Source organism: Pleurodeles waltl, chromosome 1_1 (genome assembly GCF_031143425.1).
Source record: "Pleurodeles waltl isolate 20211129_DDA chromosome 1_1, aPleWal1.hap1.20221129, whole genome shotgun sequence".
NCBI classification, from domain to species: Eukaryota; Metazoa; Chordata; class Amphibia; order Caudata; family Salamandridae; genus Pleurodeles; species Pleurodeles waltl.
This window is the reverse complement of record NC_090436.1, coordinates 110357926-110381285: the sequence shown is the minus strand read 5'-3', so window position 1 is coordinate 110381285 and position 23360 is coordinate 110357926. Positions and strand designations below refer to the sequence as shown.

General features: G+C 44.5%; 1 protein-coding gene across 1 annotated transcript in view; it reads right to left on the bottom strand.

Moving 5' to 3' along the window:
* Positions 1 to 23360, bottom strand: part of PIK3C3 (phosphatidylinositol 3-kinase catalytic subunit type 3) — a 699052-nt gene that overhangs the window by 403458 nt on the left and 272234 nt on the right. The window contains exons 8-9 of the mRNA XM_069218786.1: positions 19803 to 19907; positions 18522 to 18614 (exon numbers count right to left, since the gene is read on the bottom strand). Coding sequence (XP_069074887.1) covers positions 18522 to 18614; positions 19803 to 19907 — 198 coding nt within the window. The remainder of the gene's footprint in view (positions 1 to 18521; positions 18615 to 19802; positions 19908 to 23360) is intronic.

Genomic DNA, 23360 nt, shown 5'->3' with positions numbered 1-23360 from the left:
GATATTATTTACACTTGTAGTGAAACCATGAGCATGCACCATCAGGCAACGACATGCAACATCTGCGCTGGGATTTCAATGACCAACACTCAGCATATCACTATGTGCAGATGATAAGGTGCTTTATGTACAGGACCTCCCTGCCCACCTTGCCCCTGTAATCAGGGAATATATTAAATTTGAATATTACTCTGGGCTGAGCATTAATTGGGTCAAATCCATTAGTATTATGCTCACACTATCCCATGTGCGCCTGAGTACCAGCTGCAGTGGGTTACTGGCACTGTCAAATATCTAGGAATGGGGTTACACAGAGACCCGGACCAGGTAATTCTATCAAATTAAGACAGAGCGATTTCCATGTTGGGAGATCAGATTACTAGATGGAAGATGTTACCTTTAAAGTGGTGGTGTTACCTACATTCCTCTATTTATTTATCAATGTGTCCATTGTCCTGCCAGCATACTTGTTTCTGAAATGGCGCTTATTACTGATCACAATGGTGTGGAGTGATAAGCACTCTTGTATCGGGTGGGACATACTGACACTCCTATATGCTAAGTGTGGGTTTAATGCACCTGACTTTTATCTGCATTATCTCTGTGCACAGGCACATTTTCCCACTACTGGTATACACCATATGATTATATTCCACACGTGGAAACACAATGCAACATATCCTATGCAATCTTTAGCTGTTATAACCCTAAACAGACATGTCATCACCCGTGTTGAAATAAATACTATACATGCCACAACCATGGCCTTAGGGCGACTAGGAGCACTGGTGGTAAAACGTTCATTTTATGCACCGGCTCTGCCACTCCAACATCATCCAGATATATCAATAACGCAAGAGGAGAAAGCCCTCCACATCCTCATTCAGATAGGTCTCGGGACTATGGATGCAGTCTATCCCAAAGATGCTTTTTGTGTCCCTAACTGAGCTCACATACCCACCGGAACAAACCTCTTTAGTAACATTTCTATGCTACAGGCTTTGTGGAGCTCCGCAAACCCTTCACCCTCAATTCCCATGTGCACCCCGACCCTGACTGCACTGCAGGTACACCTTACTAGCTCCAGAATGTAGGAAAGTACCATCTTGCCTGACATGTTACCCCCATTTTCATTGTATGTATGTTTTAGCCCCTGTGTCACTGGGATCCTGCTAGGCAGGACCCCAGTGCTCATAATTTGTGCCCTGTATGTGCTCCCTGTGTGGTGCCTAACTGTATCACTGAGGCTCTGCTAACGAGAACCTCAGTGTTTATGCTCTCTCTGCTTTCTAAATTTGTCACTGCAGGCTAGTGACTAAATTTACCAATTCTCATTGGCACACTGGTACACCCATAAGATTCCCTTGTATATGGTACTTAGGTACCCAGGGTATTGGGGTTCCAGGAGATCCCTATGGGCTGCAGCATTTCTTTTGCCAACCATAGGGAGCTCAGACAATTCTTACACAGGCTTGCCACTGCAGCCTGAGTGAAATAACGTCCACGTTATTTCACAGCCATTTTTCACTGCACATAAGTAACTTATAAGTCACCTATATGTCTAACCTTCACCTGGTGAAGGTTGGGTGCCAAGTTACTTAGTGTGTGGGCACCCTGGCACTAGCCAAGGTGCCCCCACATCGTTCAGGGCAAATTCACCGGACTTTGTGAGTGCGGGGATACCATTACACGCGTGCACTATACATAGGTCACTACCTATGTATAGAGTCACAATGGTAACTCCGAACATGGCCATGTAACATGTCTAAGATCATGGAATTGTCACCCCAATACCAAAATGTCTCTAGCACAGAACCCGGGTGCTGCCAAGCTGCCTTTCTGGGGTTTCCACTGCAGCTGCTGCCAACCCCTCAGGCAGCCCTGGCCCAGGAAGGCAGAACAAAGGATTTCCTCTGAGAGAGGGTGTTACACCCTCTCCCTTTGGAAATAGGTGTGAAGGGCTGGGGAGGAGTAGCCTCCCCCAGGCTCTGGAAATGCTTTGATGGGCACAGATGGTGCCCATATCTGCATAAGCCAGTCTACACCGGTTCAGGGATCCCCCAGCCCTGCTCTGGTGCGAAACTGGACAAAGGAAAGGGGAGTGACCACTCCCCTGACCAGTACCTCCCAGGGGAGGTGCCCAGAGCTCCTCCAGTGTGTCCCAGACCTCTGCCATCTTGGATTCAGAGGTGTTGGGGGCACACTGGACTGCTCTGAGTGGCCAGTGCCAGCAAGTGACGTCAGAGACCCCCCCTCTGATAGGCTCTTACCTTTCTTTGTAGCCAATCCTCCTTTCTTGGTAGCCAAACCTCCTTTTCTGGCTATGTAGGGTCTCTCCTGTGGGGTATTCTTCAGATAACGAATGCAAGAGCTCATCAGAGTTCCTCTGCACTTCCCTCTTCGACTTCTGCAAAGGATCGACCGCTGACTGCTCCAGGACGCCTGCAAAACTGCAACAAAGTAGCAAGACGACTACCAGCAACATTGTAGCGCCTCATCCTGCCGGCTTTCTCGACTGTTTCCTGGTGGTGCATGCTCTGGGGGTCCTCTGCCTTCACCCTGCACTGGAAGCCAAGAAGAAATCTCCCGTGGGTCGACGGAATCTTCCCCCTGCTAACGCAGGCATCAAAAGACTGCATCACCGGTCCTCTGTGTCCCCTCTCATCCTGACGAGCGTGGTCCCTGGAACACAGGAACTCTATCCAAGTGATTCCCACAGTCCAGTGATCCTTCAGTCCAAGTTTGGTGGAGGTAAGTCCTTGCCTCCCCACGCTAGACTGCAAACCTGTGTACTGCACGATTTGCAGCCGCTCCGGCTCCTGTGCACTCCTCCAGGATTTCCTTCGTGCACAACCTAGCCTGGGTCCCCAGCACTCCGTCCTGCAGTGCTCAACCCTCTGATTAGCCTCCTACGTCGTGCACCCTCCTTTGTGACTCTGAGCCAGCTCCGGTTCACAAATCTTCTAAGTGCCTGTTCTGGTACTTCTGCGGGTGCTGCCTGCTTCTGTGGGGGCTCTCTGAGTTGCTGAGGGTCCCCTCTGTCTCCTCCTCCAAGGGGCGACACCTTGGCCTCTCCTGGTCCCCAGCAGCACCCAAAAACCTCTAACGCGAACCTTGCAGCTAGCAAGGCTTGTTGGTGGTATTTCTGCGTGGGAACACTTCTGCAACCTTCAGCACGCCGTGGGACATCTTCCATCCAAAGGAGAAGTTCCTAGCTCTCTTCGTTGTTGCATAATCCTAAGCTTCTTCCATCCGGAGGAAGCTTCCTTGCACCTTCATCCGGGGTCTCCTGGGCTCCTGCTCTCCCGGACACTATCACGACTCTTGGAGTTGGTCCCCTTGCCTTGCAGTTCCTCGGGTCCAGGAATCCGTCCTCAGTGCTTTAATGGTGTTTGTGGTTCTTGCAGAATCCCCCTATCACGACTATTGTGTCCTTTTGGGGTAGTAGGTGTACTTTACTCCTACTTTTCAGGGTCTTGGGGTGGGGTATCTTGGACACCCCGACTGTTTTCTTACAGTCCCAGCGACCCCCCACAAGCTCCCATAGGTCTGGGGTCCATTCGTGATTCGCATTCCACTTTTGGAGTATATGGTTTGTGTTGCCCCTAGACCTATGTTTACCTATTGCATCCTATTGTAATTCTACACTGTTTGCATTACTTTTCTTACTCTTACTTACCTGTTTTGGGTTTGTGTACATATAACTTGTGTATATTACGTACCTTCTTACTGAGGGTACTCACTGAGATACTAGTGGCATATTGTCATAAAAATAAAGTACCTTTATTTTTAGTAACTCTGAGTATTGTGTTTTCTTATGATATTGTGCTATATGATATGAGTGGTATAGTAGGAGCTTTGCATGTCTCCTAGTTCAGCCTAAGCTGCTCTGCAATAGCTACCTTCTATCAGCCTAAGCTGCTAGAAACACCTCTATTCTACTAATAAGGGATAACTGGACCTGGCACAGGGTGTAAGTACCACAAGGTACCCACTATTAGCCAGGCCAGCCTCCTACACACAAGACGTAATTTAATTACTAGATTGTATAATGCTGGGCAAGATGATAAGCCATTGAATACAGGTAAAGCCCTAAAATGATGGAACAAAATGCTCCTACATCCTCTAGCAGACACTGATTAGAAATTGAGTTGTGAGCAATTACACACACTCACCCCTAACTGAAATCTACGTATTATTCATTGAAATTTTCTGCATCAAATATATCACACTCCGCACGGTGTCTGTGGCAAGGTTCATGCAGCTGGCATGACACTGTTCTCCAGTAAGGCAATTCTGTACTCAAGTCGCTGTTGTGTTAACGGACATGGTGGGAAGGTGGTGCCAAGTGACCCTGTGGTCCGCCTGTTAGGGTTAGTTAACAATTTGCAACCACATACCTGCATGTTCATATCAGTGGCTTTGCTATTAGTAAAGAAAAGAGTAGCAGTACATTGGGGTAGTAAGCTAAAACTAACCAACCTCCATGGTGTATTGCCGGACGCAAGTGGAGCTATGTGCTGAAGATCTGCCACAGGCCTTGAGGCCCAAGGATAGGTGAGCTTCTTTAACAACGTATCTATTGTCAACACCACTAGCATAATAGTGTTTCTGAATCTGCAGAGCTAGAGGGATAGATTATGCCTGTTGTTGTTCTTATGATTGGTAGTAGATGACATGCAATCTATTCTTTGATGCATTTTTGAGGCTGCGTGGAAGAGGGAGGAACGAGCAGGTATACGATATGTGTACCAATTGTTGTTTCACACACTATGGCCCTCATTTTAACCCTGGCGGCTCCCCCACCGCCCAACACTCACCTGACACCCCCACCCCCTATTCATTCAAACACCCCCCACCCCACCCTGATTCAAACACCCACCACCCCCTCTGAAACATGCATTCACCCCCACACCCCCATAAACACATGAACACATCACCCACCTCCCCCCGGCCCCACAACAGTCAACATCCTTCACCCCACACCCCCCTCCCTGCATACACACACACACATACACCCACCCACATGCACCACGCATACGACCATTCATGTACAGTGGCATACACGCATTCACATACGCATTCGTCCAGACATACTCACAGACATTCTTACAGACACACTGACATGCACTCACTTTACCATTCTTACACGCATTCACTCACACGCATACAACACAACACACAGACACATTCACACGCACTCCGACACACACACACAACATCGCGCACCCTCCCCCTCCACTCCCCAGTCGACGCCCAACTTACCTTGGGCAAGGAGGTCATCCAGCATGGAATGGAAAGTGGCACTGCTACCGCCAGAAGCACACTGCCAAGCTGTATTTCAGCTCAAAATATGTCTGGCGGTGTTCTACTGGCGGGGCGGTGCAGGTGGGAGCAGCACCAGGTCACCGCCGTCCGCCAGTATGAACACTGCAATTTCCGCCCTTATTGTGGCGGAAGTCAGGCAGTGCTCATAATCTGACGGATGGTCGCTGCCGCAGTGGTATGGTAGAGGTCCTCACCGCGGCAGTTATTACCGCCAATGTTAAAATGAGGGCCTACATTATTAGAAAACTAAATAAAAAAATAATTTATATATATATATATATATATATATATATATATATATATATATATATATATGGAAAATGTCACTTACCCAGTGTACATCTGTTCGTGGCATGTTCCGCTGCAGATTCACATGCTATGCATATTCTGCCATCTAGTGTTGGGATCGGAGTGTTACAACTTGTTTGTCTTCAAAGAAGTGTTTTCAAGTCACAGAATCGAGTGACTCCTCCTCTTCGGCTCCATTGCGCATGGCCATCGACTCCATGTTAGATTGTTTTCCCGCAGAGGGTAAGGTGGGAGTGATAGAGTATAAAGAAAAGAGATGTCCATGCAAATGGAATATATATATATATATATATATATATACACACATATGTACAAGTGAATGCTGAACTTAAACGGCTACAGGCTCCCGGGGAGGTGGGAGGGTGCATGTGAATCTGCAGCGGAACATGCCACGAACAGATGTACACTGGGTAAGTGACATTTTCCGTTCGATGGCATGTGTAGCTGCAGATACACATGCTATGCGTGACTACAAAGCAGTTTTACCTCCCATAAGCGGTGGTCAGCCTGTAGGAGTTGAAGTTGTTTGAAATAGTCAACGTTACTAAAAAAGGTGGTTGATGCTAATCGTCGCACATCCGAAACAGGGAGCTCAAAAGTACACATATCATATGTAAAGTCCTGTGAAGGGTGCCAGCCTGGTACGGAAACCCAACCACCATGGGTTTCGAGATGCACAGAACACAGGCGGAAAAAAACACCTATGTCACGTGCTGTAGAGTACAAAATGCAAGACAAAAGAGCAACCAGGGCACTCCAAAATAATAAGTCAGAGATGAGTAAAGTTGCAGGAAATACTTTAATCCTTTGTGTTGGGAAAATCCAATTAGTGTTCAAAGATAGTCATGTCCACATGTTAGAAAGGGCATATCAGAGTTCAGAAACAGCCAACACGTGTTTCGTCCACACGGACTTTTTCAAGGCAAAAGAGAAGAGTAATCCAGCCAGTCTAAGGTAAGAGGGATGTGTCTGAGCTCCTTATTCATTGATGGCATCGACTTTTCCTGGTGCTATTACGGCATGGTTACACATTGTACCTAGGCAAGGGTGGAAAACGGGGGCTGCTTTCAAAGGACTCAAGGACGACCCAACAGTTGCTAAAGAAGGCAGCTAAACACATCTGTGGTAAAGACAGTACCTCATGGTTGCCTAAAAGGTGAGCAGTATTTTCATAAACATGAGGTACACCTGTCCACTCAAGGTAACAAGCTGTTTGTAGATTCCCGGCAGGCCTTCGCAGTATAGTAAACTACTACAGCTTGAAGGAAGGCTTTGAGGGGAATGGAGGCAAAGTTAATCATTAAAAAGTCTGAAGTATGAAAATGGTGCGGGTGCATATGAAGCACACCACTTTGGACTTTCAGATGTGTCTAGGTCTTGTAGATCTTTCTACCTGGCAGCGTCCCAAAGTCCAAAAAGTGCAGCCCTCACCATCCCAAGTGGGCTGATTTTGAGAGTCAGACAAACTCTCATGGCCCAAATGTAAAACCAAAATGCAAAATAATCAAATGTCCTCTTGCTTGCTGTGGGATAAGATGTTTTAGTGTGTGGGGGAGGGCTGAAAGACTGTTACCCCCTTCAGTAGGGGTGGGAGCATAACCATGCCCATACTGGTTGGTAGCCACCACCTCACAATTTTTTTATTTATTTCCCTGGCTTCTAGTAGGCTTTGTGCCGCCCCCGGGTAGTGGATCGTTGTAATTGCCCCATTTGCCCACCGGTGGGCAGAACAACTTTGTGCCCATTTATTTGGGGTGGGGGTATGGCCATACCCCACCCTCTTTCTTTGAAATAAATTCCTCCCTGGTCACTGGTGGACTTTCTGGTCCCTCCTGGGGGACAGATGTTCCATACAAAAATAGTACTATCTGCCCCCAAGGGGGGCAGAAACGGCCTAAAATAAATTTGCCCCCCCTGGGGAGCAACCCTTGCCTAAGGAGTCGCTCCCCTTTCGTGAAACTGGGGAAAAAAAAATCCTTGGTGTCTAGTGGTTTCTGCCCCCCTTGAGGGAAGATCGGCGTATTTTAATTAGGCCTGAAATAAATTTGCCACCCAGTGGAGCAAACCTTGCCTAAGGGGTTGCTCCCCTTTCTTGAAATTTTCGCAAAAAAATAAACAAAAATCCCTGGTGTCTAGTGATTTCCGCCACCCCCCCCCTTGGTGGCAGATTGGCCTATTATAAATAGGCCGATCTGCCCCCAAGGGGAACAGAAATGGCCTAAAAACAATTTGTCCCCCCCGGGGGAGCGACCCTTGCCTAAGACCCATATCAATGTAAACAAAAACAAAAATCCCTGGTGTCTAGTGGTTTCTGACCCACTTATCAATGTAAACAAAAAAGAATCCCTGGTGTCTAGTGGCTTCTACCCCCCCTGGGGGCAGATCGGCCTAATTAATATAAAGGCCTAATAATAAAATTGCCCCCTGGGGAGCGACCCTTGACTAAGGGGTCGTTCCTCTTATACACACAAAAAAAAAAACATCTGTGGTGTCTAATGGCTTCTGCCCGCCATGGGGGCAGATCTGCCTAATTAATATAGGCCGATCTGCCCCCAGGGGACCAGAAAGGGACTTGGATAAAATGCCCCTCCGTGGGGAGTGAGTGACCCTTGCCCAAGGGGCTGCTCCCCTCAGTCATTTCAACAACAAAAAAAGATGGAATTTAATCATATATTCAAACCTTTCCAAAAAGGGGTCCCCAAACGACATTTGGCCCCAGGCTCCCACAATCCTTAAGATGTCCCTGCTTGCCGTGATAACAACTTGGTTCACATAAGACAGTTATTGCTTCTTGTGAAGCTCCCTTTATTTTAGCATAATTCTTTTGAAAAAAATGTTTTCGGACAAGGTTTGTAACCTTTTGTGCATTTGAAAGCTTTGCTTCTATGGGTGGATTGAGAACCCACACTAAAATCTTCAGATTACATATTTACAACAGCCTTTTATCATACCAAGACACAAGCCTGGTTTCACAGTTCTAAAGTCAGTGACTCTGGCTGACATGCCACATCCTCTTCCAAGTGAGGTGTGTAAATAAATGATCACATAAAATAACTATTACAGTTAGCATCCTTACAATGCAACCACCATGCAAATAAATACTCTGTGGCTGGAAAAGCTTTACATTGAAAGTAAGTTCACCTACTTTAACTGCTCCCCCGTCTTGGCACTATAGATCATTGTCCTCTGCTTGGCCATGGGGAAGCTAAACCAACATCAACACTGTGTAAAACCTAAATGCTTCTGACCGATCAGTAGAGATTTCACTACCGATGCCTGTTAAATATGAAAATCTCATTCATTGTTAGACAGCCATAAATGTTTGCAGCTGAGCGGTCAGTAATGAATACTAGATCCCTCATTGGCACCCTTTTTCGCCAACTGAAGCTGTACTGTAATCTGTCAATTGCTTGCTGAGTATCCATTTCACGCTTAAATTAAAATGTTAAGCAGATGTAATTTGGATATCAGGTTAGGAAAATGCAATCCATGGCTTAACCATTTCTCAAATCTTACTTGACTTGATACACTAAAGGTTTGGTGACCTTTGATTCATGAGATGGTTTGTGTTTAATCAAACCACAGTGGCTTAATGAGATGCCCCTTCCTGCTAAAGTCCTTTTCACTTGTTTGCTGCAGAGCCACGTAGTGTCCACACCTCTGGACAGTCTTCCGTATCCCAGCTGTCTTTCGTTCTATATACATTCATCTTAAATTCTGTCCAAATGACAGAATAACAACTTCTAGAACACAGTAAGTTGTTAAACAAAAGTCTCAGGTGATTTGAGTCATCTGGTAATCTTATGCATACACCTAGTATATCTACTCAACGTCACACCCAGTGCATAGACCCTCTGTCCCCCTCGTTTAGAAAAAGAGACCCTCTTGGCTCGCTCAATGCGCCACTTTATTGATGCCCCACTCACTTACTGCACTGAAGTTTAAGGAGTAAGCACTGTGATACCAGCTGTACTGAGAACACGGCAGACAGGGTGGACTAGGCAAAAGGCCGTCAAAGGAAACAGGCAAAGGTGGTGTATGCCTCGTAAATGGATACATGTAAATATGGAACTCAAGATTTGCACTGTGAGCACAGAATGTGGAAGATTTGATTTACACTAGTTTTGTTTTACTTTTGTATTATACCGGTAATGAAAAAAACTAGGAAAAAAGTGCTGTAGAAGGGGGGGGGGGGTGGAGAAATAGTACCTCAATTATGTTGGGAGCAGCGGATGGGCACTGATTAAGTTGAATCAATCTGTTCTTGGTCCATACTCTACAGCAAGTATTGGAAGAGATGTTTCGGCTGGAGTAGTCAATTACGGATGGTGCAAAGCAGAGTGAAGCTGAAGCGCACAAACAGTAAGCAGGGAGGGGTCTCAGCCTTTTTTGTAAAAAATAGTGCCTCGCAAGCGAGAAGCATGTCTAGCGCATGCACTCACAGGCTTGAGCCTAAAAAAGCATGTTTGTTTAAAGTACGGAAGCATTTTGCCTCAATACATGAGATTATATCAATGCATTGATATATTTAGAAAAATTTGAGTTTTTCAAACATGAACTGCAAAACATTGCTGCCCCTGCCCTCATGATAATGGTATTAGTGAACTAAGAGCAGGGCCACTGGAATTATGTGGCAAGAAAGGACAAAATTTAGGTGTCAGGGTTTACTAACTTATTCGGCAAGAAAAGGCAAAATTTGTGTCATAATTCAGCATATTTTGTGAAAGTATGACCTCATTACTTTGTCAATCACATAAATACAAAAACAGGCAACAGAAAGATGACCATTTAACCTCTGTGAAGGGCTGGTTATGTAGCAGATGGCTTATGTGTCAAATGCCTCAATTCCATAATTATGCAGCAATTGCAGTGACCTCGAAATAAAATAATTTCAGTAGCCCTGACTAACAGGCATGTCAGAGTTCATGTGTATTCTATATATGGGCTACATCCCTATTAAACATGAAGCAAACTTACAGTCTATTATATCAAACTCAAGATGTGTTGTGCAGCACACACCTGACTGTACGTATTTGAATATGCTCTGATGTGTGATAATGAACAAACAAAAGCATTTGCCTAGGATCACACAATTTGGTCTAGCAGGGAAGCTGGGATTGATCATAGATTTTCCAGGTTCTCACTGTACAATTCGGCAACTACATTGGTATCTTTTTATGGCATTAAATCTTAATGTTTCATCTTTAATTCTTGGAGGAGGAGACTAGAGTCTGGGTGCTAGGCAGGGTCCACGTTGTATTTCTGGCAGTTTTACATAGCACGAACGTTGGCCACTGACATAAGAGTGCTTCACAATAGTTAAAGGCTACAGGCTTTTTTTTAGCACAGAGAGTTGCCTGGATCCACCTGATGCTGCACCGAGGCCGGGATTGAAGCCTGATTCCCTTTGATGCATGGTGTGCAGCTGTAGCCACAAGGCCACATCACCTCCTGTGAAAGCTCAGTTTATTTTGGGCTTAAGGTCCCAAGAGGTCCTTGAGCTGAGCAGAGCCAGGCCTATGGCTTGCGTTTTCAGTGGTTTGCCTGCCAATAATAGCATTTCAAAAGTGAGTAATGTTAGGAGGGGCACAGACCATGCAAAAATGTAAAAAAGTGTTTTGTGAATGTGAGTCTGGAAGGGGAGAGATGGATTTAAAGGAGGAGAAAAGCTGAAATAATGGAGAAGTGTGGTAAAGACCAGCATACGAAGGGACGATATGGATCCAAGAGGGGCAGAAACAGCAAAACGAGGCTGGGGAAAAGGGAGGGGTTGATATAAAGGGGGAAGAACCAGCAAAACAGTGGAGGTAAGAAAAGGTGAGTGGCTGGGTGGAAAAATGAGAGGAAGGGAGTAGAGCATTGAGGGAAAAGATGGATTTAAGAGTGGCAGAATCAGAGAGAAGGAAAGATGCTTGTGGAGAGAAAAGTGAACAGAAGATAATGGAGGGATAAAGTAGATATCAGAAGGGGCTGAAGCATTAAGAGTAGGTCATAGGTTGGGCAGAGATGAGGTGAAAAGTAGAGCACTGAGGGTGAGGTGATTGTAAGTTGGAAAAAATCAGCAAAAAAGGAGTCTGGAGAAGAGATACAAATGTTGTTGAATCAGTGTGTGCTGCTAAATCCGTTAAGCCTGCAGCCAAAGTCTGGAGTTCCCTTTCTCTTTATTTTTCTGTAATAAATGTGATAAAATGAGATGCAGGTCTCATTCGTCAGAAAGGCTTGTAATCTTGAACCATCCTCAATGTGTCTGATGAAATTTCAGCCTCCTATCTGTGTACTCTACCACCCCTCCTGACCTTTCTATTAAATCTCATTCCGAGTGGGACCCTTTCTTGCCCAGGCCTGACCAGAGATCTAGAGCAGTGGTTCCCAACCATTTGACTTCCGTGGACCCCCACTTTATCATTACAGGAACCCGGGGACCCCCACTGAATCTTTATTTGAATCCAGGGACCCCTCCACAGAGACATTACTGAAAGCTGGAGACCTAATCTGTTAGTATTATTTAATTTTCTATGCTGTCCCGGACCCCCTGAGGAGGCATCGCGGACCCCCAGGGGTCCCCGGACCACAGGTTGGGAACCACTGATTTGAGATCATAGCTCCTTCCCTGAACTCCCTTTACAATATCTTGATTGTGTATTCATATGTTCCTACCAATGTAAAAACTAAACAAGCTGTGCTTATTTCTATGCTCAAAAAAACTTGAGCGGGCTTAGAACTTCTCCACTTCTTCTGACATCTCTTTGCTACCTTTTTCTCAAATGTCCCACAATATCATTTTGTAAAAGAAAAAAAGCTAAAGTATATAGTAAGACCTTTTCTTTGCGTCAGGGGCAAAAGGTGATTAATTGGCAGCATCTGTGGAGGATACAGTTGTTTACGATTGTTGTTTCAGAACTAACTAGTTCATTTAATTTTTTTAAGAGTTATTCCTTTTAGAAACTTGCCTCTACTACAGTGAAAATAGCGAGCAGTCAAGCTTACTCCTGGAGGTGATAAAGATATTGGAACTCAAATACAATACGTCACATCAATCATACCCGATAAGCACCTTATTCAGTCCGCCTAGCTATGTCTTTTAAAAGGAACTGATTTAGATCAGGTAGTAATGGAATGAAACAACAAAAAATATGTTTTGTGACTAATAGTCTCCTAATACCCAACAAACGTCTTACCATATCTTTGTGTGTGCAAAGTGTCCTGCAAAATGATAATAGACAGTAGTCCACCCTGTAAGACTTAAGTATTGCAAAGCCCAAGGAAGGCGCTAGATTCAAGTAGGAAAGGCAAAGAATGCACAGTTGACTGACACCTCTATGGCGGTGGCCACCCGGTGAGATGATATTTTTATTACTGTAGCTAAATGGGGCTCCTTGCTTGGACTGGCTTGGCTGCTGGTGCACAACCCAAAAGGATGCTACAGTCTTCGGGTTTGTGTGCAGTCAGTCTGACTACGCTCACGTAGCCAGCCTGCTCATTGTTATGTGCAGAATGACAATGGACCAGCCTGGCCAAGCACGGTATGATTTCCGCCTCCTCCCACAACAAATAATCCCAAACCTTGGGAAGTGACAGCGAGGTCTAGGGAAAGGCTGGTTTTCAGGAGCAAAGATAGAATTGGCCTCCTGTGGGAGCTGAGGAGAGGAAGGAGGGAGGCAGTGTACAGGAGATGGGGGCTGTGGGTTGGAGGGAGCTGAGAAGAAAGGAGTGTTGGAAAATGGGATATTGGTAAGGGCAGGTAGGTACCTACACTTAGCAATAGGCCACTAACCTCCACTAAGGTCCAGTTAGGTCTCAGTAAAGTAAACCCAGCTCAACCCTTGGTAGCTTGGCAACGAGCGTCAAGGCTTAACCTAGGAGACAGAGTGTAAAGCATTCAAATATCACAAAACAGTAATTAAATAAAACACAGGAAACAGTTTAAAAATCCAAAACCAATTTATAAAAGTAGATTATATTTTTATCTTTAAAATTACACCAAAACGAATAAAATCGGATAAGGGGAACCGGAGATATGAATTTTTTAAGATTTTTTTTTTTTTTAGGGCCTAGAAACAAAAAGCGCCAATCGGGTCATCTGGTTGCACCTCGACCGGGGCAAAGTCAAAGTTTAAGGCCGACCGCGATGGAGCCCTGCTCGGCTACAGGCCGCGGGAGGCCTCGGTTAAAAGTTTACCTTCACACTTAGTCTCTTTTTCGAAGATTTTCTTCAGCGGGACGAACCTGCCAGTCCAATCCGACCTCCTGGAGCCCTTCTCCGGATACGCGATGCGGGAATCCTCGGTGGAGATTTTTACCTTCGGACTTAGTCTCTTTTTCGAGGTGAAAATCCTTTGACCGGGGTAAACCTGGATCTTGATCAGACGTCCCTGGAGCCCTCCTCGGATACGCTGGCTGGAAGGTCCCGGTCAACTTTTTACCTTCGGACTTAGTCTCTTTTTCGGAGATTTTCTTTACCGGGACGAACCAGCAAATCAGGCCGGGTCGCGGTTGAGGCAAGCCGGCTAGAGTTGCCGCGGCGGGTCGGTCCCTCTACGGAGCTTTTTTGCAAAAGTTCTCCAAACTTCTGGGGCTTCTCCCAGATGTCCTTTTAAGGTTCTTTTGAGGTCCACAGCTCACCCCAATGGTCCAGAAGTTCTGAGATGGTCCTTGGGGGGTGCGGACTACAACTCCCAGAATGCACCTGGCGCAAACTCCTTTTTGGCCACTGGACAGTGGTCAGCTGGTCGCTTTCTTCAGGAGTTGGTGCAGGGGACTCTGGATAGCAATTTTTCACGTGTAGCAAACAGGGAGTCCCTCCTTGAACCAGTTGAACCCAGGCAAAGTCCTTCTTGTGGTGAAGCCCAAGTGTGCAGCTGGTGCAGTCCTTCTGAGTGCAGGTTCCAGGTGCAGGCCAGGGGTCCAGCAGGACAGTCCTTCTTCTCCTTTGGTTCTTCCCTGTTGGAATCTGATGGGGATCTGAGGTGTGGGTGCAGGTCTGCCAGTTTTATCCTTGCTCCTGGGTGAAAAGCAGGGGGGTCCTGGTTCTCCAATCAGGTGCAGAGTCCTTCCCCCTGTGATGACCACTTCCTGGGAAGTGTGGCAAAAATCAATCCCAGGAGGCAACATTCTCTAAAAATCCATCATGGCTGAATCTGATTTTTGGAGGTTACATCTGGCTAAGCCCACCCACTGGTGTGGCTAAAAATCATAAACACACCCCTCTCCTGCCCTCTCCTAATCTAATCAAGGGGGCACCTAGTTGTCTGGGGTTGCAGGATGTGGGGGTGTTGCTGGTTGCTCCAAATGTCCTTCTCTGCCTTTGAAGACCAGTTTGGCTGACCTCCCCCTTCCTGCCTCACCATCTGCTGAGGGGAGATTCCTTCCCACAGGCACATTCCTTTGTGTGTAGACCAAAAGTATTTTGTATTTGGTTAGGTACCTGGGGAGTGATTTGTGGATGATGGAAATCATTTTGCAAAGGTCTTGCATTCAATTATCTCTTTAAACAAAATCCGATGGATTTACCTGAGGGCTGGCGCAATTTGGTTATTTCTTCTAAACCCAGAAATGACTTGAGTGGCATGGGTCTGGTCCCTTTGCATTTTGGCAAATATCCTCACATATATTAAGGACATATGACTTAATTGTTTTTAAACTTTAAGTTTCTGGTATTATATTAGTGTTAATTTGCAAGTCAAGCCCATAGACGTAATTTAGGGGTCGCCAGGGGTCGTGCCCTCTGTGACCCTTGGCACTGACTTTGCGACCCCTTGTCCCAGAGATGGCAGATTTCGTGCCAAGAACATAGCAGCAGCTTGTCCTTATCAACATTAGTTGGGGCTCCACTCCCTGTTTTGTGTCAATATTTTATTACACTAATAGTGAATAATAACATATTATTCACTATTAGTGTAATGAAAATGGAGTACAATTAGCCAGAATATGCCCATCTAGGGCAGCTGATGTAAGTAAAAAATGCTTTTAAATGTATGTTGTGTGTGTGTGTGCTTGTGGGTGAGAGTGTGTTTATATGAGAGTGTATGTAAGTGTGACATTGTATGTATGTGTAAGTATGCCTGTGTGAGTGAGAGTGGAGGTCAAAGGCCATGTGATGTCACATCCGCTACCCCTGGCATTTCGGTGAACTGATGGTCAAGCCCCACCTCCCCCAACCTATTTCACATTGCTACATTTCCTTTCAAATTAGCTGTAAACTGCACAGATTCTACTATGGAAAGCCTTTTTTGTTTTGATTTTTTAATGTCTCTCTTTAGTGACTGGCACCAAGTATAGCTTTAGCAGTTTTTTTTTTCCCTGGCCACAAACGGTTTACCCTTTTAGCCACCCCTTCTGTACATCTTTGTTAGTTTGCATCTATCAAAAAAGTTTTGGTGCTCAGTGTGCATGTGTTGACCAGCCTTTGGTGCTTCTGCTTGACAATATACTAGCCACCCCACCTGTATAGGACATTTGTCCTGTCTCTGATTTTTTGGAATCTACACATTCTGTTGTTTGCTGCAGCTCTTGCAGTTCACTCGCCCGATCTAGCATGTATCTGTTTAAGTTGATCTCCCATTCCTGCTGAAAACCAAATGCCTTATCTTGAACTTCACTAGCTTCAAGGGAGGGCTGGGGAGTCACTTGAAGTTCTGCTGTATAGTTTTGAGACAATCTAACTTGGAATTTGAATCGTCCTAATCTGGAAACAATTAGCGAACATTGTAGCAATCATATCACTTTGGGAGCGATCTAGGCTAGCTTTTTTAGCCAGTTTGATTGATGTAATGTATTTCCACCTAATACAGCTTTAAAAATATATACTTACTTTATTGGGATTATTTAAATTTTAAGCCATTTTAATAATATATACACACACTGGGGGAGGTTCTTCTTGCAAAGCTGCTTCAACAATTCCAAAACATTAATGGTCAATTGATATCCCTTCCTGTGATGTCACGTCTTAGAGGGGCCTCATATGTTCTCATTCTGCCCGGGGCCCCACGAACCCTAGGACCGGCCCTGCAGGCAGCAGCCGATTCCGAGATGCGTTTTTTCTGAACACTCTGCCGGTTCACTGCGACTTGGCTAAATGACCAGGATCGACATACCGAAAACCGTGTGGTATTTTGATGACACTCATATTTTCTGCCTCGCACAAAAATACCTCACATTTTGGCGTTTAAAACCGCCAAATTAGCCACCCCATGCAAAAAAATCCAGGTAGGTCTTCCTAAAGGGATTGCCAATGCTTGTTAATAATTCTGTCAGCCTACTTCGCGCGCTGCTCACCACTCGGCGCCCGAGGTATTCTGGGAAGGGTCTTTCTCTTTCACGGTTTTCAAACATTGGAAATTCGCCTTCTTCATGCTTTATAACTCCTACTAGCTTTAATCAACAGTCATCCTTCACGCAGTTGCACTTTAACGCTGTCACTTTTATCTTAGTCCCAGAAATGCTTGCAAAGAAAATGGAGAAAAAAATAATAATCTGAAAACAAAGGGCGATCTGACACTACCTGCTAATTGGGCTGTGTATCATTATCTAGGTGAAACGAAGGCAAGCATTGCTTAATAAAAATGCAATGACACATACTCGCATCTGCTGCAAGTTCAGAGGCCCATTGCAGAGGAAAATAAATCGAATCGCTGCTGTGAGATCACGGCTTCGTTGGTTTATTATACCTTCAAAGACGAGGTCCTGGGCAAGCACGCAAAGCCGAGTAAATGGCTTGTGTTTTTAAAACGAGAACGCAGAACTTCATCGACTGGCGAATATAAGGGCGTTTCTCTGTTGATGGGTAAAGGAGTGAGTCAATACATTGATGAACGAGGGTGTGTATGATTCGGGGAGGGACCTGTGCATGTTATTGGATAAGTGACTGAGTGCGCAGATAAACAGGCCAATAAGAAAATGCACACTTGAGTGAGTTAGTAAGGATAAATGAATGAGCGAATAGAGGTGAATAAAAGGTGAATGGGTGAATAAGTTGGAGTGACTACATAGATGGATGAATGAATGGGATATCCATCCACCTAAACCTATGTATTCCAGATCTGTAAATCCACTTACCCATAGTCGACTCTACATCAACCCACTCATCCATCCATGTACACACCCACACTATCCAAGTATCCATTAATACACACACACACATTCATCTAGTTGTTTATGTATCCACAAACCTGTGCGTCTGTATGGTGGTAGTCTGCGAGTGTGAGTGTGCCTGCATATGTGCTGCCTGCGTTTGCATCTGCCTATGTGCCTCACTTGAATGAGCATCGTGTATAAATGTGGGTGTTGGTCTGTGTATGTCTAAATGCTTCTAGGCGCCAGTAGTTGAGATTCTTGTGGACTTATGGATGTCTGCTGATGACCCAGCAAAATTTGTGTTGCCAAAGTAGTTCCCTTTCTACCCCATTCCCTGAAACTGTCCGACTCAACTAGAGGCGCGTAACGTACAGAGGCCTATAGTTGCCAGTCCTATGCCGTATGCCAAGTAACAAGACTTAAAAACATAATAATACTCTTCAACTGGTGCTTTGTGGATGAGGATCAACGTGAGAAACAGATTGGCAGAACACATTTGATTGTCAGGTTAACTCACACTCAGGTTAAAAGTCTTTATTCCTCTGCTACTATAAAAAATAAAATTCGTGGTGTCACGAGTTTTTTCGGGTGGCCATACTTACTAAGAACTCCAGAAGTAACATCATGTGTTTTGAACAGTATAGGTGCAGGTGGCAGTCTCAGTAATGTCACAGTAATTTAGCCTAAACTTACTTCAATATTTATCAGGATTACTCAGAGTACCAAGTGACTGGTTAGGTATAAAACAACCAATGAGCTTAAGGAAGGACGAAAACTCATAATTATAAGCATAACGCTTTAAAACAACTCACCTTTTCTTGATTTGTTAGATAGTATCTAAACTTCCAAACCAAATCCTGCTCCTCGGAAGTCAGCTGCTTAGTGGGCGGATAGCTAACAATGATCTGACGAAACAAACATAGTTCAGTTAGATGAGAATGTTATCTCAAAGGTATTCGTAGGTTTAAATACCACAAGCATATACCTCTCTGTATATAGTTATAGTTATGCCACTGCAAGGTTGACACCTCACATCACAGAAGTCAGATTTGGGAACCCTTAATAACTGAGGCCCCCTTCAACCATATATTTATGTTTCGCCAAAGAAAAAACCCTTTCCCCACACCTATAAACCATAGTTGGCTCTACAGGTACCTCTGTACAACTGTGCTATCATTCCTTTCTTTTTTAGCCATGCCCGTTCTACTATACTGCTGGGGTCTTATTCATGTGCTTAATATGTTTTAAACAAATACTCATCTAACAAAAAACCTAAGAAAGATGACTCACAAGAAATCAGAAGAATGATTAGGATCAAAGGACTTTCTTGCTCAGTTACGAATAATTTTAAAGTGCTTTACAATGGCAACTGTTTTCTTGGGATTTACCTCCATGTTGTGTCCAATACCGTAGTAGTTTGTGAAACACACTAGTAAGATCTGAACAAAGACTCGAAAAAGTTTTGCAGCATGTTGACCGTCTCAAACATAATAAGGGGAAAATGCTCCAACGAGGGAGAAATTAGGGAAGCAGACATATGTCTCCTTCAGAAAGCATTTCAATCTTTCTCAGAAGAAGTGACATTAATAAAGGACTGCTCTAGTCTACTGCTGCCAGAAAGGTTTTGTGGTAAAAACCGTCAGAAACTTTGTTTCTCCCAGTTACTCCCCCAGTCTGCAGCAATGTGTAAAATATGGCATAGATGGATTTGAGAAATCGGAAAACCAGACCTGGCATTTCATCAACCTTCCAGGACACATCTGAGGTGGGACCTACCATGTATACGCAGAAGCATTCTACACACCGTAGGCACACATAGGAGAATCCATAATGCAATAACCTAGTGAAGGCATGCTTCCTAAACCCTAAAAGAACATTGGTGTGCTAAGATGCCTTCAAATGATTATATTCTCATATTGCTCCCTAGTGTTTGAGTTATGTCTGGTGCTCTGGTTTAATGCTTGCATCATATACATTTACTTCAGTTTGATAAAGTGGCTAAACAAGCCCACTATCAAAGATGGAAGATGCCACTACGCAAGTACGATTGTTCAAATAATCTTTTTGCAATCAAGTTTTTTCTACTAACTTACATTGAGTTGATCTCGGGTGGCTGCGTTAGGCTTCAGATCATGGTCGGATGGGCCACTTCTCAAGCTGCGAGCAAGTTTGTGATGCTTGCTTTCTACTAAATTCTCCTAAAACAAAGAAAAAAAAGAATGCATTTTTTATGAACCAATAAAGAGCATCTGGTTTTAAAGCCCTTGGTCACCCCATTATACACTTTAACCTGACTTTCTACCTTTTCGGTCCACGAACAAAAGCGCAGTGATTATTTTAAGGGGGACCAAAATAGAAATTCTTTTATTTTAATAACTTGTTTATCTGCCAGCATAGTACAAGTTCAAGTAGGGGATACACAAGAATTCAGGGTTTTGTATTGTGTGAATTGAGGCATACGCTCGAGGGTCAGAGAAAGGAGTCAGTAGATAAGCGAAGAGGCCTTGATCGTGGACACAGACTTGGAGTTGTTAGTGTGTCTAGGATGCATTAGGATTCGAGATCATAACTTTTCTTGAGCACCTTGCAGGAGATCATTTGCCTGAGGTCCAGTAACGGGTAAGAATTGTCAGTTGGATTCTGAAAGGAGTATGTGGTGTTTGCATGCGATTAGGAGATGCTGGACTGATTCATTATAAAGTTAGTGCTGAGGTGGAGATACAGCTGGTCAGGGTGAGAGGAAAAATGTTTTGCTTACAATTGGAAAGGGTCCTTTTGTTCTCCAGTGTTTTCTGCAGTGTGGGCCCTCTTGGTGGTTGAATAAAGTGCCTTTGGGTTGTGGCAGGATGAAGAGTGTCCCTATGGAATCCTAGATGATTGTGTTGCTGGAGATGTAGGTGAACTGAATAGGCCAATGAGGAGACTATTACAGTAATGATATTTGGGATTACTCTGGGAAACATATGAAAAGAATATCACAGTAGTCAGGTATGAGAGCACGGTGTGATCCCAAAGTGAGACACTTACAATAATTCAGTATGGGGCTACAGAGGAAGGCCAATAAAGATAATATTATAGTAATCTAGTATGAGCATACTGAGGGAACCCAATAAGGAGACTATTACAGTGATCAGGGTTTGAAGTAATGTAACAGGGCGACAGGGAGACTATCATAATGCAGCCTAAGAGTATTTTGGAAGGCCAAGATAAAGACTATCACACCATCTGAATGCGTAAGCACTGTCGACGTTGACATGAAGGAAAGATTGCAATGGGGATGTTATGTTATGTTAAAGTTGCTTCTACCGCATGTGACTCACCTCAAAGGGATATCTCAGCAGCTAAAAAATGGCAAAAACAGCAATGCCATTAAAACAGAAAGGTTTTAAGTAATTCCTTAACTCTAAGATGATCAAAACACTGACAAAGGAAGTTGGAAGAGCATTCCAACATAAAGGGGCCACATAAGAGAATAATCTTCCTCCCGCCCTGATCTTATTAACTCTGGGAAAAGTAAGGAATCCCCCGCCACGAGAGCGCAGATTTCCGTTAGGAAAGTAGGGAACTAGTCTTGAGGATAAATAATGTGGTCCCTTGCCAATGACAGCCTTATGTGTGATACAACAGATTTTGAAGTTATTCCTTTTACGGAATGACAGCCAGTGAAGGGCATGGAGTAAAGGGGTGGCTGATGTCCTTGCTGGAACATTGTATATTAGGTGGGCTGCTGTATTCTGTACTACCTGTAACTCAGTCAGCAAGGATTCATTTATGGAGGCAAACAAGGCATTTCCATAATCCAGGCGACTCATAATTAGTGCCTGGACCAGTGTCTTCCTAGAAGAAGGAAGAAGGGTAAAAACTCACCTTAGCAGGCGAATTAGATGGAAAAAAACCCTGTAGTTTTCTGAACAATTTCAACCATGGAGAGAGATTGATCCAAATATACTCCTAGATTCTTTACAACAGTTATAGGGTTGGAGGGAGTGCCAAGTTCCAGAGGACACCAACTTGGGCGCCAGTGGTTGGCTGCCCTTCCAAATAACATGTCTGTTTTATTTGTGTTGAGCTGGAGACAGTTCAACATCATCCATTCCGCAATTGCCCTGAGGCCCAAGCTAAAGAGTTCCTTTTACTTTAGATAGCTCCTTGTCAAAAGATAACAGTAATTGAGTATCATCTGCATAAGAATACATTTCTAATCCATATTGTCTGACCAGCTTCGCCAAAGGTAAATATTGAATAGCGTAGGGCTAAGACAAGAGCCCTGAGGCACTCCTTTGTCCAAGTGAAGAGTGTGTGACTTAAAAGCACCTCTAGAAATCGTTTGTGTTCTATTAGAGAGGAAGTCCTCTAGTCACTGTAGTGCAAGCCCACCAATGTCACACTCCCTTAGTCTTAACAAAAGCCAGGAGTGTGCCACTGTGTCAAAGGCCACTGACAGATCCAATAGCACTAGCATTACAGGGACTATTTGTGTTCAAAGAACATTTAATATTGTCTGTCACAGTCACTAATGTGGACTTGGTACTATGGAAAGGGAGAAAACCCGACTTTGAGGGATCCAGGAGCTGATTGGTTTCTAGATAGTCCATGATCTGTTTATTTATTAGGCCTTCCAGTAGCCTGCCCAATGGAGAAAGAAGTGAAAATGGACGATAATTGTTTAAATCCTCTGGCGATTTAATGGCTTTCTTCTGGATTAGAATCACTTGTGCTGCTATCTAAGATGTAGGGATTTTCCCCTTAGTAATGTATAAATTAAAAAGAGAAACCACAGCTGGAGCTAATGTGCTGGCTAAAGAAGTTGTAACCTTGAGAGGGCAAATGTCTAATAGAGATCCTGAATTGGCTGAGGTAAGGGCCAGCTGGATTTGTTCTAGGGGGAGGGGGGCAAACTGCTCCTGGCAAAATGTACAAGCCAACTTATCTTTCTTTAACCCTAAAGACTTAGCAGTTAGTTCATCAGGATTGGTAAAATTCAGATAGATTGTGTTAGTTTTATTCTGGAAGTGTGAGGCAGAAGAGTCACATAAGGCTTCAGAGGCCTGAATCTTTTGAGTACAGACTGATTGTTAGACTTGGCATCATTGGCATGGTCTCCCCTAACTTTTTGCCTCTGTTTCCCAGGTTGTTGATGTATGCTGGACTCTGTTTTTGATACTCTGGGCACTTTACCACTGCGAACCAGTGCTAAAGTGCAAGTGCTCATATGTAAAAGTTATGTGTCATTGGCTTTCCATGATTGGAATATTTGATTTACTTGTAATTCCCTTGCACAGTGCACTAGAGGTAGCCCGGGGCCTGTAAATCCAATGCTACTAGTGGGCCTGTAGCACTGGTTGTGCCACCCACATGAGTAGCCCTGTAAACATGTCTCAGACCTGCCACTGCGGTGTCTGTGTGTGCAGTTTTAAATGGCCAAATTCGACTTGGCAGGTGTACCCACTTGCCAAGCCTAAACCTTTCCTTTTTCTACATGTAAGGCACCCCTAAAGTAGGCCGTAGGTAGCCCCATGGGCAAGGTGCAGTGTATGTTTAAAGTGGGACATATACTAGTGTTTTTTATATGCCCTGACAGTGAAAAACTGCCAAATTCGGTTTTCACTGTTGCAAGGCCTATCTCTCTCATAGGTTAACATGGGGCTGCC